Genomic DNA, 18,208 nt, shown 5'->3' with positions numbered 1-18,208 from the left:
TCTGCTGCTATCATGAATCATTAAAAACCTCATTTACAACCCCAAAAGCAAAACTGTTCTCAAAATTAAGTAGAGCTCCCCAGCTACATCCTTAAATGAGATAAAAGCGGCAGGGCTCTGGGTGATGGATGGCTCCCTTTTATCATCACCAGGAGTGACTGTTTGCTTAGGAGAGGCTCTTTGATCTTACCTCCCGTTTTAAATGTGCTAGAAATAAGCAATCTCCCAAAGAAGACAGATTTCATGGAGACTTCCTGGCTCACAGCACAGCCTTGCATGTTCCACTTAATATTATGTTACTACATTTTCAAACTGTTTAGAGGTTACTTCAGTGCAATTAAACTAATTTCAGAATTGAAACACAGCAGTTTGAGGGCTGCTAGTCATGAGGTGCAGAGAGGGAGGGCATTCCTAAAGCATTTACCAATTTTCTCCTGTGTCCTAAGCAGATTTTTGGGTGATGTATGTGAAGGACTTTGCTTACCCAGAGATCAAAGGAGCAGCCCCCTGCAGGATCCATTGAACCACAGGAAGTAATTTCCACATACAAAATGCTCTGTGCATTAGAAACAGCCAGACAAGAATCGCTTTTACAGGATTTTGCAATGGAAGACAACTAATTCACAGGAGTTTTAGAGACTTTATTTATGTATAAACAATTTAAACACTTTGCCATAAATTATCTTTGCCTGTCTCTAGTCTTTGCTTAGCAGCAAATTAAAATTAATATAAAAACTCAATGAACAATTCATACATGTATATTACAAAAAAGTTCTTGTACCAAAGTTCTTATTAGACTTTTTTTTTTCTTTTTTTTTTTGTGGTGACCGTAATGTGATTGTCTCAGTTTCTCGACCAAACAAACACACTAATAATTTTTAAATCTGAAACAGTGATTGTGCCTTCTGGCTGATGTATGTACAGGGTGATCTGACGTGGTGCCCATTTGCAATAGTGTAACACAATGCCCACAGCTCTACTGGAACTGATACCAACAAACTACTGAATCTAAACAGACTACACCCTGTAACTGTGTTATACTGTCCACAATGGAAATCTTCAAAGACAAACAGAGTATGAAATTTATCTGTAGTGATTTATAGCCACCATTTTGAATGTAACTTTACACTCTGCCCTCTTTGAATAAGTTAAGCTTCAGGCCAGACAAGTGGAGGGTCAGAGTGCAAGTGTGGTTTTGTTACTTTTAAATATATTTTCCTTTCCTATTTCCAGTGCGCTCTCACTTGCATTTCATTTGTCCTCCATTCGCTACACACAAATCACCCCAAAGTCATGTTTTAAATGCATCTGTATTTTGCTTTAAATGAAAACCTCTTGGATATTTATCAAACAAGCAGTCTGAATCATCTGTGTTTCATCAGCTGGTTAGTGAAAGTGGCCCACTTGGATTTCTTAGTTTGCTCACGTGTGAATGGAGTGAGGTAATACAATACGAGGCCTTCTTTTTGTTTTTCTTTAGACCCAGAACAAGTGGGTAATATTTCAGGGGTACTTTTTAATTTGTACGGTTAAGAGTTTTCAGTCTGGCTTTAGTCCACTTCAGGATGTGGTTTTTAATCACTTGAACAGTAGCATTTAACTCAAAAAATATGAGCTTTTTTGCCACTTACTATCCCAGAGTAGCTCAGCCTAGTGCCCCCATTTAGGTCTTCATCTCCTTAGGAGAGGAGATAACAGTTATGACTACTGATTCATCCAGCAAAGGATGACAGCAGGTTAATTTGTTACCTCTTTCCCATTTCATTCTGTCTTAAAAACTGGATGTTGCTGCTACTGTCTGCTAGCTCTGGGTACTGCTCCACGGGCAGGACATAATATCCCTCGTAACCTTGGACCCTTCCCGTGCTGAGGAGCTGCTGCCTCTCTCCGTCTGTCCATACGCGGCTGCCCTCGCGTCCGTCCCGTGCCTTCTGCTGCTCCTTGGCCCAGGCTGCGGCCAGGGCTCGCTGCCGAGCCTGCTCCAGCACCCTGGCCTTCTCCTCGTCCAGCGTGTCGGCGCTCAGCCCGTAGCGGATGTTGATGAGCAGCGTGGAGTGCTGGAACTCAACGTTTGTAAACCTTCGAGTCCTGCCGCTGACCAGGAGCGTGGGCTGCGACACGGTGACGTTGATGCCGCTGTCCAGCACCTTCCTCCCGCTGGTCATGGCCAGGGTGACCAGGTCGCTGTCGGCCGAGCCCACCTTCACAAAGTAGTGGGTGTCCTTGCCCTCGATGCTGTAGTGCATCTTCTCCAGGTAGTGAGCGCCGTTCAGGACCGAGGCGATCTTCCTGCTGTCGTCTGTGGCGATGCTGGAAACACCGGTGGTGACACGGCCTTCCTTCACGGCAAACATGATCCCTTTCCCCACGATGGGAGTGCTTGTGGCAAACCAGTGGCCTGCTTTTTCTCTGATTTTGGCATGTAATCGTTTAGATATGACCTGTCCCTCCAGAGCCATGAAAGCCTGGTTGTGTCGTTCTGTCGTCTGCTGCACTCCTGTAATTAGCTGGGGAAAGCAGAACAGAACAAAAAAAACACCAAAGAGGATACAGATCTGAACATACTCATTTCAGAGACCAATAATGATCTTTGCTTTGCTTTTTTAAAGGAAAGACATGCAGAGAAAAATTCTACACTCCAAAAGACCACCCTCAGTTATCCATCCATCCATCCATCCATCCATCCATCCATCCATCCATCCATCATTTTATCCATCATTCCATCCATCCATCCATGATTCCATCCATTCATCCATCCATCCATCATTTTATCCATCATTCCATCCATCCATCCATGATTCCATCCATCCATCCATCCATCCATCCATCCATCCATCCATCCATCCATATCTTGTTCAGAATCAGGTAAATACTCATTCACCAAATCATTTTTCCATCTGTAAGACCAAATAAAATACTTCTCATCACCCTCTGTAGCATACATGCACTACACATTTCAATTTTGGCCAATCATATAATGCCCAGTAGAAGAATAAGAAGGGCCCAAGTCTACCACAATTTTAATCAGAGCTGAAAACAAACAGAATCAATGTATTAAAAGGTGGCATCTAACTCATGGACACTTTTCCCAGAGATTTCAACCAGTAGATATAACTAAAAGGCTTATGAATATAAACTTTTTTGTAAATAGATGAAATTTGGGCACAAAAGCACCAAAGCAATTCCTGGAGAGGGGGTTTAGACTCTCAAATGACTTGGAAGCCTGGGAAAGTGGTATGTTTAGGTTTATATGATTATTTTTGTTGTATTACCACAAAGATGAAATAAGCCTAGCAAAGAGTAGGATTGGAATTGGCCTAGTACTCTTCTGAAGTGTATTAAATGGGCTGGAATTTATTATGAAAGTTAAACCTATATAGTGCTCACCATTAACCTGACAAGTATGAACACTGCAACTGAAATTAAATGGAATAGCAAATCAAAACCTCTAAATGGAAAAATGACAAAAAATGGCAAGAAAACCTCTTGCAGGGTGAGACATAGAACCCTTTTTACCAGTAAAACAAGGACCAACCTAAGTTTATTGGAACACATAATTAGGATGGTTTTACCAAAGGTACAACAGATGATAAATTACCCTGACAAAGTCTCCCTTTGTCATTGCTAATCAAGTTAATCGAGTTACAACTTGTTAATCAAGGAATAACTCAATAAAAGACAAACTAATGACACTATAATTATGATAACAACGAAGGCTGGCAAGAAATGCATATGTTCATTAGTATAAAATGTAGCTATACTCACTTCACTTTACACTGAATTAAGTGCTTGGCCTTCTGCTGTAACTACAGAAGAGCCAGTGATTCTATCCATAGAGTGGGGCAAACTTATAAATAAAAAGTAATTTAATCTTTCTGCCTACCTGTCCATTTTCACATGCTTGACTCTCAGACAGCTCGTATGGTGGTGACACAAAGTACATTTTTGCTCTAGGGAAACCAGGAATGATGTTGCTAAGCTGAAATCCAAACATCACCAACCAGCTCTTGACATCTGAAAATTGAAAGAAAGCAGTTAAGTGAGAAACACATGTGTTTAACAAACAGAGAAAATAAAAAAAATTAGGAAATCCAACTTTGACATCTTTAATTTCAAGTAGCAACTGAAGTCACAATTAATATTATTGTGTGGAACTTTACAGAACTGTAGCAATCCACCATGAAAAGGTACAGGAAACACTGCATTAAATTTACCCTAAATAAATCATCAGGGATATACCAGCTCTTTCATTATTTTCCATTAGAGCACATGAATTATCCAAACATTTTACAGTATACAGTACTTGTTCCATCTCTGACACCTTCTGATATGGCTACTATATGTAACCTATAAACTGTATTGTATAATGATAAATTATTAGGTTAACACTCTAAAAACATCTGCAAAGTCCTTTGGGGAAAGACATGGCTTCTCCTCTATGTCCTACTTCCATCAGCTGTCATCGGGTCTCAGGAGGCTCCATTAAAAGCAGTGAGAAGCTAGATTTGTAAATCAGATGTCTAAATTTAGGCAACAAAAATATCCTCCCCATCCCTCCAGGGAAAGTAGAAGCTGTGTGAGAGTGTTACAGCTCAGCTCTGAGGTGAGCCTCAGCAAGTTCCAGATGTGGGATCAACCACAAAAACTCTATCCTCAGATCTAGCTGTAAAAGCTAAGTTAATAACAGTAATTCTCACTCTGCAGGTATTAAAAACTAATTATGTATTTTGGTTATCCAAATGACAACTCTTTTAACAAAAAAGAATCCATTACCCTATTTTACATTTTCTGTTTCCTGAATTCATGATAATTTTTACTTTAAAATCTCTCTTGTCTTTCCCAGTGGGCATCTCTCCTCACTGGTCTACACTGATGCTGCTATTGCCACTTCTGTGAGCTGAGCTGTTGCAAAGCCTGTCTTCCCCAAATGTCTTTTTTTTGCCATTTTGACTCTAAAATTAGTAGTTAAATACTCTGCCTCTATGAGGTATCTGTATCCATCTCCCATCACACAGTGCCTACTGTATTTTCCTGAACCCTTGGACAGCACAGGGTTACTGCTCCTCATAAGGCTTCAGTTTTATTTTATGGTAAAATGGTATCTCCTGAACAATTCACTTCAGCTGCTCCAATTCCACAGAAACCAGAGCAGGACCTATATACAAAACAGTTACTATTTTGCTGAGCTAATAATGTGCTTTGCAGCACTGCATTTGCTACAGGAATTTGTTTTCAGCAAAAACTGTGAATAAACTCCTGTGTCAGTAAGAATGGACTGCAGAGGAAGAGTTTTTGGTGTTTTGTTTTGTTCTCTCCTTTTTTTTTTAACTATGACAACAAGGTGCCACCATAATAATTTCTTGTCTAATTTTATCTGTTCAGTCCAACAGCAACAAATATTTGGATCACTGATGAAGTATTTTTACAGACTACGAGGTGTGTGTTGTACCTAAATGCAATTTATCTTATTCGATTTCATCCGGTGGATAGATAAATTAAATAAATACAATTTCAGAATGTAGCAAAACATAGTAAGATGATGTTGAAAATGAAGATCAAAGGGTGGTGGATGAAAATAGGACTTCTGTTGAATTTAGGACAACGAGGTAATTTTAGTCACCAGTATTTTCACACTATCAGATACAAATCACATTATCTCCTAATTGCAAAGTTGCTCCACTAGAACCTCTGGTGTGTTACACCTACTATTAGGTTGCAATGCACTAATGAAACATGCTGTGATTTTCTTTGAAGGAAATGCACACTTTTCTTGAAATTCAAATTACTGCTAAAATTAAGATCATTCCTTTTAAAAATGGTATCACTACTCTAATTATTGTACACTGCATATTGAATTATGAAAAAAAGCTTTTCCTGAAGACATATTAATTACCTTTCCTTTTAGAAACTGCCAGCAGCTAGTTCAAGTACTGTGTGATGTTACTAAGTGAAAAATTATTCCTAATTAAGAAAGCGTTACAAGTTTTACCCAATTCTAACATATGTGATCAAAACTACTTTTGTTTCTCAGCTCTACAAAATCCATAACATTTATTAGTCTTTCAGGATGAAATCATCTTAAAAAACATCAAGGATTTAATTTTAAAGACTAAAGACTGTTTGCATATTAAAAGTTAAATGGGAAAAAGAGGTCTAATTAAATCCATTCTTGGTGCTAATTCTTAATGTGCCCATGAGCTCAGACAGTGGTTAATTTTGAAAGCAGTCCTGAAAGAAAGAGATCTGAGTAGTTCTGGACTGTGATTCTGAACCAACCTGCCAATGATTCCTATACATGACTTCACTTTTCTTGGTACAGAACTAGAATGAACACTTCTTTACAAAGTACTAGTCCAATAGGAAGAGCACTATGGCTGTGCTGAAATTTTCTATTCAGACAAGCTTATATTTATTTATTTTCCCTTCATAATTCATCATGGCTTCTCTCTTAGAGCCCTTTGTTCAGGGAAGAGTAGTGCCAAGGAATCAGAAATAGCCACTTTTAATAGGCAAAAAGGAAAAACATGATGTGAGGATTGAGCAAAGGGCTCGTAAAGAGAAGCTGGGTTTCTTTCCCAAATCAGCTTCCAAGCTGTAGTGTTATGTATTATAAATGTGAAGAAGTCTCACCTGTTACATAATTCTTTAGATCCAGTTCATTGCTGAGAGGGTTGTTACTCTTGAACATGTACAGATTGAAAGGAGCGGGTTCTTTGCCAATATTTTTCCACATGGTGTAATCAGGAGATGTCCAGCGCCCAGCCAGGACATCATAGTCCCTTTGGGTAAAATGCACGAGTTTGGTTAAAGGATCATACAGCCCTCCATGGAACCCAATGACCAGCTGGAAATCTGGGTTGGAGTCATAATAGATCTCCCCATAGGCTGTGTACTGGAGCTGCTTGATCATGAGGCCATTGATGCTGAACACAGCTAACGGAGTGCCTGTGTTATCAGAGGCCACGTAATACTCCTCCCCGCTGCTGCTCTCCATTGCAAACAGGTGCCCTTGCAGATCGTAGTACAAAGAGGTAATTTCAGAGTTGGAATGATTGTAGACATGAGTTACCCTTGTTGGATTGTGAAGATCAGCATAAAAGTACTGCAGATGATGCCCCAGGTTGGTCTTGCAGGAAGCCCTTCGGCCCAGCCCGTCGTAGCGGTACTGAACACTCCACCCATTGGCTTTGTTGTAAGCTCTGGTCAGGAGCCCTTTGGAGTTGTACTCAAACACGTCAGCACCCCGCTGCCACAGGTATCCATCATCATCAATCTTGTAGGGGATGTCACCCAGGCGCGTGATCCTGTCCCTGAGGTCGTAGCGCAGCGGCATCAGCCGGACGCTGTTCCCAGGGTTCAGGAGGTGCAGGTTCCCGTTCAGGTCGTAGCTGTAGCGCCAGGTGGGCCTGTCGTTGACTGCCACGCTCTGCAGCTGCCCATCTCCATCGTAGTCATAGGTGTACTTGGTGGTGTTGGCGTAGGGACCGAGTTTGAGCTCTCTTTTGGTCACCCTTCCCATGCTGTCGTACTGCACGGTCATCCAGTACATCAGGGAGCGGAACATTTCGTACTGCACTTCCTTAATGCGCCCGTGGGTGTCAAAGTGCTTGCTCAGCGTCATAACTGCCGTGGTGATAATTTGGTTTATATCGTAATAAATAACTCCAAATTTGCCAAAATGCTCAACTTTGCCAGAAATCTCATCGTAACGGTAAAGGTCAACTGGAAGAGGCGTCTCACTTATGATGGGTTTGATGCTTGCAATTCGGAAACTGTTGTCATGATATGTATAATCAAACCTTGCATTGACCATCCCTTCTTCAGAGAACCTGTAGATTTGTTTGTCAACAAGAGGACCAATTTTCCTATAGCGAATTGTACAAGAAAACCCTCCACTTTGCAAATTCACCATTTTTAGGACACCCGTGGTTTCGTCGTACCCAAAAGTAACCGCCGTGCTGTCATAAACAATTTCAGACAGCTTGGACAGCTTTCCATACTTGTAGAAGACTTGCCGGCCGGTGCCTAAAAACGATGTTTTCAGAATCCTGCCGTCGTCGCTGTAATCAAAAATGACGGAGGCGTTGCTCTCGGGGGGGTTGTAGATGTTCCTGATGTAGCCCACGGACGTGTGGGTGGACATGCTGTGCCGGGCCACGCTGGGCATGGTGACGGCGTGCAGGCGCTCCGAGGAGTCGAACTCGAAGATGTACTGGCGCTGGCTCTGCAGCAGCAGCACCATCGACTGCAGAGGAAACAACAACAAAGCCATCAGCATGTGGCCCCAGAGAGGGAACCAAAGGAAAGTTTACTGGAGAGGCACTAATGTTAAATGAGTACAAAGAGAATCAGATGCATTAGTCAGGGGCACGGAGCTGCTCGGAATATTGTCAGGTTGCCAGATGAGAGGATCTGCTCCTTGGAAATCAATAGGCTGACACTCCAGAGAAAGTGTAGGTTAGCAACCTGTGAGCTGTCCTCCCTGTAGGGGGACTTTTTTTTTTTTTCCTTTTTTTTTTTTTTCCTGAGGGATGCAGAGGAGTTAGATAAATGACTTGATTTATCTTTCTGCCAGCAGTTGTAATTCACAACTGTTACTGTGAAATATGTGAGAAAGTAAGTGGAGAACATCAGCTCTGGTTTACTTAGAACAACAGGAAGGGAAAGGGAAAACAATACCCAGTTCTGCAGTATTTAACGCACTTTTATGACTGAAGTGTGCTAATTAGGCTAAGTAAAAATGCACTACCATACTTTCATTTAATAAGTAACAATTAGAGATGAATTACCCGTTTCTACATGAACCTTTTGTCAGGTTTAGTCATGCATTTTTGGGCTTAATTAAGCACAATACATTTTCTTAATTTGTTGCCATTCTACAGCAGGAAAATATCAAAAGACAGAAACCATGAACAAAGTATTTCCCATTAAGAATTAGTCATATTCAGCTGACTAAATGAAAAATAAGGAATTTTGAGACCAGGGATGACTAACAGCTGGGATACACCAAAATAAGGAATTTTGAGACCAGGGATGGCTAACAGCTGGGATACACCAAATCTTAGCTAGCGGGTGTGTGTGATTTATGTGCCATGAAGCCAAACAGAACTTTGTGTCCTTCCAGCTCGTGCCAGGAGGTGACACTGTCACAGACATATTTTCTGAAAAATCCTTTCATTAGGATCTTTTCTCCTGAGAAGCTTCAGCTTCTCCATGTTTTGCCGCTTTGGAATGTGATCTGGAGAATTGTTTACCCAGCACGTGAAATTGTTTTTACTTAATGACCAATGACAGTCACTTGTGCTGAGGCTGTGAGCAGTCACAAGATTTTATCACCATTCCATTCCATTCCATTCCATTCCATTCCATTCCATTCCATTCCATTCCATTCCATTCCATTCCATTATTTTCTAGCCTTCTGATGAAATCTTATCTTCTATTCTTTTAGCATAGCTTTAATATATAATTTTCTTTTAATAAAATACCTATCATAAAATAATAAATCAGCATTATGAAACACGGAGTCAAGATTCCCGTCTCTTCCCTCATCCTGGGACCCCTGAGAACACAATCACACAACACCACCTACGTTTTCCAGGTAGGTGTAGCTCCACACTTTGCCGTCGGCGAACATGCGCGACACGATCCTGCCCTGCTTGTCGATGTCGGTCCTCTCGCTCATGGCCCCGCGCTGCAGCCCGGCCAGGCGCCCGTTGAGGAAATAGGAGACATTGACGGCGGCCAGGCCGCTGCTGGGCAGCCAGAGGAAGGGCCGGCCCAGCTGGTCGTAGATGATGCGCAGCGTGAACTTGCGGTGGTCGTCGTAGATCTTCTCGGTGCGGATGTTGCGGTCGTAGTCGATGGACAGCAAGTTCCTGCCGTGCACCTGGCGAGGGAAAGCGGCTGAGCTCAGCCAGAGCTGGGCACACCCAGCTTACAGCGGGGAAAGGGGAGGCCTTTGTGGTATCATGGAGCAAAGCCCATCTGCCTAGCAAATTGGAAGGTTCTAGCTTAACTAAAGCACCTAAGCTGCATTTAGGGGATGCAGGGTAATGGCCTGCAGACTTAGGCAGAAATTAACAGGGTTTAATTCTTGTTTAAGGCTTTGAAGGCCTTCAGTTTAGTTAATCCTAAATTTCTTAGATGATAGTAAGGATTATAGGGGAGATAGAAAGGAGGATGATGGACATGGTGGTTAAGATGGCAATTATAATGCTGGTTGGCTTGTTAGTGCATCATTGTTTTACATGGTTTGTGGTGTAAAACAGGGAAATTCTGTGAGAAGTGTATGGCTCCTGTCAACTGGCTGTTGCTTTCTATTTGGTGCTATATATTGAAATAATTTGGGGTCTTACTGGGGTATTTCCCATCTCACTGCAATATGGGAGGTGATATCCTACAGTAAAAAGCTTCCATCATGGTCAGAACAGACAGACATTCTGCACATCGAGGCCTTAAAGTTCAGAGAAACAAATTATTTTGCATGGAGTATTTTTCTACTTATTCTGCTTTTCTATTTTCTATTTTAATTTTGTACTTCCACCAGCAAATTTCTTTTTGCCCTTTTCCCTACAATCACTCTAGGAACAATAGAAGAAATTTTTGTGTCTTTATTGAGGTTTAGCCACTTCTATAATTGCAACACCCTGCTTAGAATTCATTCATTTACTGCTTTCTTCATTTACTTTCCAAATATTCAATAGATCCTTCACTTGGCTTAAAAATTCTGCTCATACAGGCTGGGAAAGATGGATTTCTAGTGTTGAAAACAAAGGTGCTAAATAATTAGGTTAAATATTTTTCTTTTTCCCCCTTCCTTTTTTTTTTGTTATAATTTTCATTCCAAGTACAGCATGAAGTGTTTCAGTGGCAGATTTATTTATTTATTTATTTAAAATAAAAGAGCAAAACAGAGGCAAAGGAGAATAAGAATGCCAAATGGGGAGCCTTCTAGGGAAAGTGTTATAATGAGAGATACATAAATATATTCACTGGGGGGTAAGGCATAGAATTCAGACTAATGCTGTAATTTGATAAAGCTTCTTAAGTAATTTAATTGTAGATGTGTCATTAATAAAGTAGAAGTTTTAAAATTAGATATAATTTCAGAGCAATGACTAAAAGTATTCATCAATTTCTGGGAATTTGTTCTTTAGCTTATATTTTACAGTGGCTTTGATAATGCAACGTTTCCTCTTACCCAAAATTAAACTGTACATCAAACAATATGTAAATTAGCCCTGAGCCTTTCTTGAGGATATAAAAATTATTCTGAGATATATTCACTGGCAGGGGTAAACCCAATTCCCACCCCAACCAACTCAGTAGAAATTCAGTTATACAGACACATTTAAAATTAATACAGTTTCGTGTTTGTAAAGAAATAATTATTTCAAATTATTGCTCATTACCCTAATTTTTTCCATTAATGAAATTAATCTCTTTAACAGTTTGCATTTCCTCTGTGGGCAATTACTAGGGAAAAAAAAGCTCTTTTCTGTAGGTTTTCCCAAAGGTTATCCCAGCAACAACTTGCCCTGTGATTCACAGAAAAGACAGAGTATTTTTCTTAAAACACCTTGGGGCAAAACAAGTCATATTCAGCTTTCCCATTGCAATGAAAATAAAGCCAGGGAAGCCAAACTCAGCATTAGTAGTTTCTCAGCTGGTTACTTTTGTTTTGTAGGATCAACCCTGATGGCAGACATATTGAAAAAAACCCTTTTCATGAGCAGAAGAGAGCTTTTACCCCTCAAAAACATTTAGCTATAGACTTAAAGCGTCAGTATATGACTGGAATAGCCCAATTTCTTATGGGTAAGTAGATTTTCTAAAAAAATTAAAAAAGAAAAGTCTTTCAGAAAGATTATGAACTGAATTTTAGCTTTGGGGGTTTTGTTTTGGGGTTTTGTAACTTCTGAAGCTTCATAAATCAGTCAGGATTTCTGGGTTTTGTTCTCTCCATTACTGTAACTGCAATAGAAATCTGCACAAAGGAAAGTCTGACTGCAGGTATCCCTTCTTTTCTCAGAAACTTTATAACAGTTATTTGGTTTTGCCACAGAAAACAAAATTATTAGGTTTTTAAAAATGATTACACACACAAGAGCCGTGCACACACACAAATATCACTTGGAGATGCACAGTGGAACATCACCTGCTTGGAGAATTCAGTACCTTCATTTGCATTTGTAAAATGAGTAAAACCAGAGACTATAATTGCAGTATCATATTAATTATATAGGAACCCAAACAGGCTGATAATTCCCACCCTTCCTGGGGACCCTGAGAGCAGTCACAAGAATCACAACTGCAGATTACTCAACAGGCCCTTTCTCTTTTGTTCACTAATCTGGTTTTCCCCTGGCTGCTGCTGAGGTGGCCATAGGGATGAGCCCTTTGTGCCCTGGAAAGGTCTGGCCACAGGAATCACTTACAGGATGCTGCTCCACAATCAAAAATCTTCCTTCAGGAATCTCAGCAGCACTTTATCTGAAACTACAGCAAGACACTGAAGTGTGGTGCATCACAGAGCAGCTGACAGTGAGTGGGGTAAGATAAAGGTGCAGTTCCTTTCTCAGGTAGCTGAAATGTGCCCAGGCAGGTGTGCAGATTCCTACAGGTGTGGCTGGGAGGGCAGAGCCTGGGCTCAGGCAGCACCGCTGTGTGAGGGCTCATACAGCCAGCCAACGCTCTGGGTTGGGAGCCACCTGTCAATCTCCCAGAACAACCCCTCTGCACTGAGCAGGGACATCTTCAACTGGAGGAGGCTCTGCAGAGCCCTGCCAACCTCACCCTCAATGCTTGAGGAACGGGGCACCTACCACTGCTCTGGGCAGCCTGAGCCAGCAGCTCTCCACAGAGCTTCTGTAGCACTACTTTACATCTACCCTCTTTTGGATAAAGCTGCCACACCTTGCCCTATCACAACAGACCCCAAAACAAAGTCTCTCCCCATCTTTTTATAACCCCCTTTAAGAAGCACAGGGGCGTGGGCTCCAGCAAATATTCCCCAGAGTACTGTGAGGTGAAGCACTCAGGCAAGAGCTGAATCACAAAGAATGCCCACCCCTCCAGTCACACTGACTGTGACCTGGGGCTCCAGGAGGTGGCCCTGCTGCTCTGTCAGCTCTGCAGCAGTGCCCTGCTCCGTGTCACTGTGTGCCACCTGCTCCCCACAGCATCCCAACACACTTGCTCTACTTCCTTCACTAAACAACTTGTAAAGACGAATTAGAATAAATGAGATGCAAATAAATTCTATGCTTTCTCCCTCGTTTTCAAATTTCATTTTCAGTCCACTCAACCTGTGATAATCTCATAGTGATTTTCATTTAAAAGAGCTAAATGGATATGTGATTATTGTTACAGGAACTAACACCAGACAATTAAATGTTGAGGTGTTGCTAGATAAAGCATTGTTTTGATTAGCATAAACATGATGCAAAAAAACCTATCTCAGAAAACCTATCTCAGGCAATGTTTCAGCACTAAGATGTGCTTAACTTCAGCTAATTACCACGAGTACCTCTATTAAATTTTTAGTATTGGGAATTAGGATTACTGCAATTTCATTTCAGCATCCTATTTTTATTTTGAACAACACCTAGCCAAAATGTAGAGCTCACCTGTTTTCTACTTCCAATCAGCTACTGCAGGTCAACACATCAAAAATCAATTACACAGACATGAAATTTAGTCATTAAGGATTAGCTGCTAATCTCATTCAATTTTTTTGTACAGCCTTCCCCCTCTCCCAAGTAAGTACATTCTGAGCATTTGTGAGAGTAAGGAAAGATTTGTCAACTCAACACTGGGAATTAGATGCTAGCAATAGGAAAATATAAAAAAATTAACATCCAAGCCTCTTTTTTTTTGGTAAATCACTACATAATTGCTTGCATATATTGCATTTGCTGTGTGATCTTGAACACACTGAACTGTACTTTGTATTCAGCAATGTTGAAAGGATTGCTAAAAGAGTGAGGACTTGATCAGCACTGCATTTGTTTTCTGCCCAGTATCTCAAATCCCTTCCTAAACTGCACATACTAAAGTAGTCCAGTCAAAAAAATCAGTGAAAATCAGGCCAGCAAAGCACAGAATGGGATTAATCCAGCTGCAGCAGATCTTTAATTTGGCAGGGGACGGATTACATGACCTGACTGTCTTCCTTATCCTGTGCTTACCATTTTGTAATTATGGCAATTATTTTCCAATCTGCCATTTGGGAAAGGGAATAAACACAACGTGCCTGTCTCAGTGAGTCTGTAGGGGGATTTCACAACAGCAGAATGCTGTAGTTGTGTTTGCTCCCCAGCACGAGCTGGGGTAAATCTGCCCTGGCAGCTTTACAAGTGGTGAGTGCTCAGATTCCCACTCCCTTGAGAGGCAGAGAATTTTGCAGCAACAGGGCAATGAAGCTGGGGGAGGCTCTAGAAAACACCTTTAGAGGAATGGCTGAGGGAGCTGGGGGTGTTTAATCTACAGAAAAGTTGGTTTGGGGGTACCTAATTGCTCTCTATAAATCCCTGTAAGGAGTTAGCAAGATGGGGGTCAGTCACTTCTGCCATATCTCAAATGAAAGGACAAGAGGAAATAGCCTCAAGTTGCACCAGGGGAGGTTCAGATTAGATATTTGAAAAACTTTTCTCACTGAAAGAGTGTTCATGCATTGGAGTATGTTGCAGGTGGTGGAGTCACCATCTCTGGATGTGTTCCAGAGGCATTGGGATATGGCGTTTGGGGCAATTATAGTGGGGCTGGGGCAATGACTGGACTACATGATCTGGAAGGTCTATTCTAACATTGATGATTCTGTGATTCTGTAATATTTTAGGTATTTTTACCAATCTCTTTTGGAATACTTTTAGTAACAAAGCTCTATAGCTGATTGCAGCAGATGATCCCATGCAGCCAACAGAGCTCTCCAACAGTGTCACACCAAAGACAATCCCAGAGCTGTACATTTCTAACAAGTAAAAATAACATTCTTCAAAATAAACAAAAAATTAATTTTCTGGCCAAAGAGGAAAAGATGATTATTGTAACAACAGGTTCTACTTACCCTGAGTTTTCTTCCAAACACCGTCACTTTGCCTTTAATCTGCTCCTTCCTCAGGCGCCATTCAATTGAGTTTAAACCATTTTCCATGGGCAGAGAAATATTACAGCGTCCTATGGTGGGAGTCACAGTCCCAGCCAGGACATGAGGCTCGCTGTGAAAGCTAATGCTCATGCCATTGGCATACATCACTCTCAAAGTACCATTATTACAGAGCTGGTAGCTGTTCCTCACTTGATCTACAGCAATAATGAAAAGAAAATAATTTAGCTACTCCAGTCATAAAGAAAACATATAGCTTAATTTGATTGGTTTTTTATTGCACTCCTGTTGATGTTAAATGAAGTCAGCCTGCAATTACCATTTACGTGGTACTATGGTGGAAATTACAGATGTTACTGATTCATGTAAAGAACAGTAGTGTAACAGTGAGCCTGCAGAGAGATACTGTGTTTATTTCATTATCTTTTCCCTTCAGTCTTAATTGTGAATCAAAATACACAGTGATATGTGTTGAACCACGTAATTTATTTCTGATATGAACAAAAACTCCTGAAAACTGAACTGCTGGATAAACAACAAAGCATTAAACTCCAGGACAAAAAGAAAAAGATGATGATTGCTGGACTCTTTATAAGTAGGAAGAAGTGCGTGCCTCTTCTTTTTTGTTTCCCTCTGTTTAAAAACTGTCTCCAAGCAGAGGCCTTGTACAGAATTACAGTGTGGCTTTAAACCCTCAAGGTGTGAGGCTCCAGCAGTGCAAGCTGGCAGCCACAGTGGCTCCCTCTCCTGCCTCCCCACACTGCCCTGATGTGCACACCTGGCCTCTGTGGGAGAGGAGTTACAGAAACAAGCCCGTGCTTCTCTGGCCATGCTGCTCTCCAGCTGTTTGACACAGCCAAGTCCCCTCTCAGCCAGGATGGAGTGCCAGAGTGTGCAGCTGTCAGCAACACATCAATATTTGCCTGACAGAAGGACAGCATCTACGTAATTAATCATCCGCTATATGAGAAATTAAGCCTTTGTAACCAGACCTGTCACGGCATAATAGTCTACAAATGTTGACATTTATGTCAGGAGGAGACTATTGTTTGATGGTGATACTCTCATTCCAGTGATGTTATATCTTAATTAAAAAGCCCCATCACCCACCAAATCCCTTTCAGTCTGTATTCGATAACTGACCCCACTCCATCAGATGCAATGCCTGGGTGGTGCTGGAATGCTCTGCACAAACTCTGAGCCTGTGCTGCTGCTGCCTCCTGCCACCCTCAGGCTGTAACTCTGCTCTGGAGGGCCATCTCTGGCACACACCATCCACTGCCCTGGCTGTTCTACACTCTAATTAATGGCAGTGTATACATTTAGAAGATTTCTTCTACTAGAAGGCTTCCTGAGCCTCTCCAGAAGGATCGCCCCCAGCAGTCAGGTTGCATCTCTGTGGTACAGAAGTCAGAACCAATTTTGCAGGGAAGTACAGAGAAATATGCAAGTGGGTGAAGTGACCCTGACCCAGGAGGCAGTGGCAGGACTAACTTTCCCCAGCAGACAGTGACCATAATTACTTGAATAAAAGCAGGACTGTGAAATGGCTCTTACCTGTCCTGAAGACCTGTCATTTTAGGAATAAGCTTTATGGGAGTTTTTCTTGCAAACCTTACACGGTTTCCCCCTGCTCATGAGTGTACTAATGACACGAATCATTAGTGAATTGCTTTCTCAGGCTGTGTGTGTGGTTAGGAGTGTGCTGAGAAGTGTGCTTTGGTACCTTGAACAACTGTATAGGAAGCCTCCACAGAGGAGAGATTTGTGATGACCGTGACATCGTCATCCCGATTAGAATTCTCAATGTCGATGGTAATGGACTTTTCCATTTCCCGATGAAGGCTAGTTACCACTCCAGTGGGACGTGTCACATTGGTCAGACGCCCTTCATGATCATAGCTAATAGAAAAGTTAGTGAGAGCAAAAAAGCATGAGGATATATGTTCAATATATGTTTCAATACCCAATGTATTAATAATGCAGCACATTTGTGCAAAAAACCCCAGACTGAAACAGATTTTCAAGAACATCCTGGCCATATCTATTTCTCTGTTCTTGAAAGAGTCTCTAATGATGAAATAATATTTTTCAGATACTGATCTCAACTACATGGGTGCAAATCCAGGCTAGCTTCTTTTGAATTATTAAATTAATTAAATTATTATGAATATACGGAGTGATATTTGGCTCAAACATTTATAACTAGTAAATTAGTCTGCATTTTAATAGTTGCATTTCTCTCTAGGGAAGTGGACTTCTTATGGACACTGCAATAAACAATTGCATAAACTGCACATTTGCTTTTGAATACCTGGTGGAAACTAAGGATAGTCTTGAGTGACATATCAAGGAATAAACTTGCCATAAAGTATTAAAATATACATCAGCTTGACAACATTATAATTTCATTTAGATCTTATCTGTGGTATTGAACTGCATTTTGGGGTCAGTATTTTGGATCATAAAGATGAAAGATGAAAAGCACAAAGGGCAGCTGTCAGCACTCAGAATAGACCTTAGAAAAATTTTTAAATGCTCCAGAGGCATAAAGATTAAAAAAAAGAAAAAAAAAAGGAAAAGAAAAGCTTTCCATGATTTTACAGAGTTAAATTTCTTTATAGGTATAAAGCCTGAGGAGGGGGGAAAGAAGGAATGCTACTGGAAATCAAATCATACCCTTTCCCCCTTTCCTGCAGTATGCTCTAGCTGTGTGCATACATTTGCTAAAGAAGCAATCCCTTGGATCTTAGGGGCAAGAAATGGGGACCTGAAACAAAATCAGCATTCCAGTCTGACACTCTGCTTGCTGCAATTCTCTACTGGTGCAAGTCTCTCACCCAGGCACTACCAAAGCACAGGCGCTTCTAGAGAGCAGAAAGGCAAGAAAAAATGTCCTGTGTAGATAAAGGGAAAAGTTTAGGTAGAGATTGAAACCAACTGGTCATCCTTGGGATGAAGAGATGCAGGGAGCAGGAAGCCTGGAAGAGAACTGGTAAATCCACTGCACTGCCTGAGAGTAACAGAAGAGAAGAGGAGCACGTTTAGTAGCATGGAGCCAGCTCAGTTCAGTGCAGGCTGTGGTTAGCTGTAAAGATGAAA

The 18,208-nt window shown here is 41.2% G+C and overlaps 1 protein-coding gene across 22 annotated transcripts in view; it reads right to left on the bottom strand.

Annotated features, from left to right (window-relative positions):
• Positions 1–620: 620 nt before the first annotated feature.
• TENM2 (teneurin transmembrane protein 2) overlaps positions 621–18,208 on the bottom strand; it is a 1,510,370-nt gene continuing 1,492,782 nt past the window's right edge. For all 22 annotated transcript variants that reach the window (XM_074551980.1, XM_074551988.1, XM_074551987.1 and 19 more), the window contains 6 exons: positions 16,833–17,008; positions 15,068–15,303; positions 9,590–9,886; positions 6,631–8,245; positions 3,884–4,014; positions 621–2,507 (listed from right to left, as the gene is read on the bottom strand). In XM_074551980.1, the coding sequence (XP_074408081.1) occupies positions 1,746–2,507; positions 3,884–4,014; positions 6,631–8,245; positions 9,590–9,886; positions 15,068–15,303; positions 16,833–17,008 (3,217 nt within the window). In that variant the 3' untranslated portion in view covers positions 621–1,745. The remainder of the gene's footprint in view (positions 2,508–3,883; positions 4,015–6,630; positions 8,246–9,589; positions 9,887–15,067; positions 15,304–16,832; positions 17,009–18,208) is intronic.

This window comes from Zonotrichia albicollis, chromosome 15 (assembly GCF_047830755.1).
Source record: "Zonotrichia albicollis isolate bZonAlb1 chromosome 15, bZonAlb1.hap1, whole genome shotgun sequence".
Classification (NCBI taxonomy): Eukaryota; Metazoa; Chordata; class Aves; order Passeriformes; family Passerellidae; genus Zonotrichia; species Zonotrichia albicollis.
The sequence above is the reverse complement of the archived record's forward strand: the minus strand, read 5'-3'. Positions and strand labels throughout refer to the sequence as shown.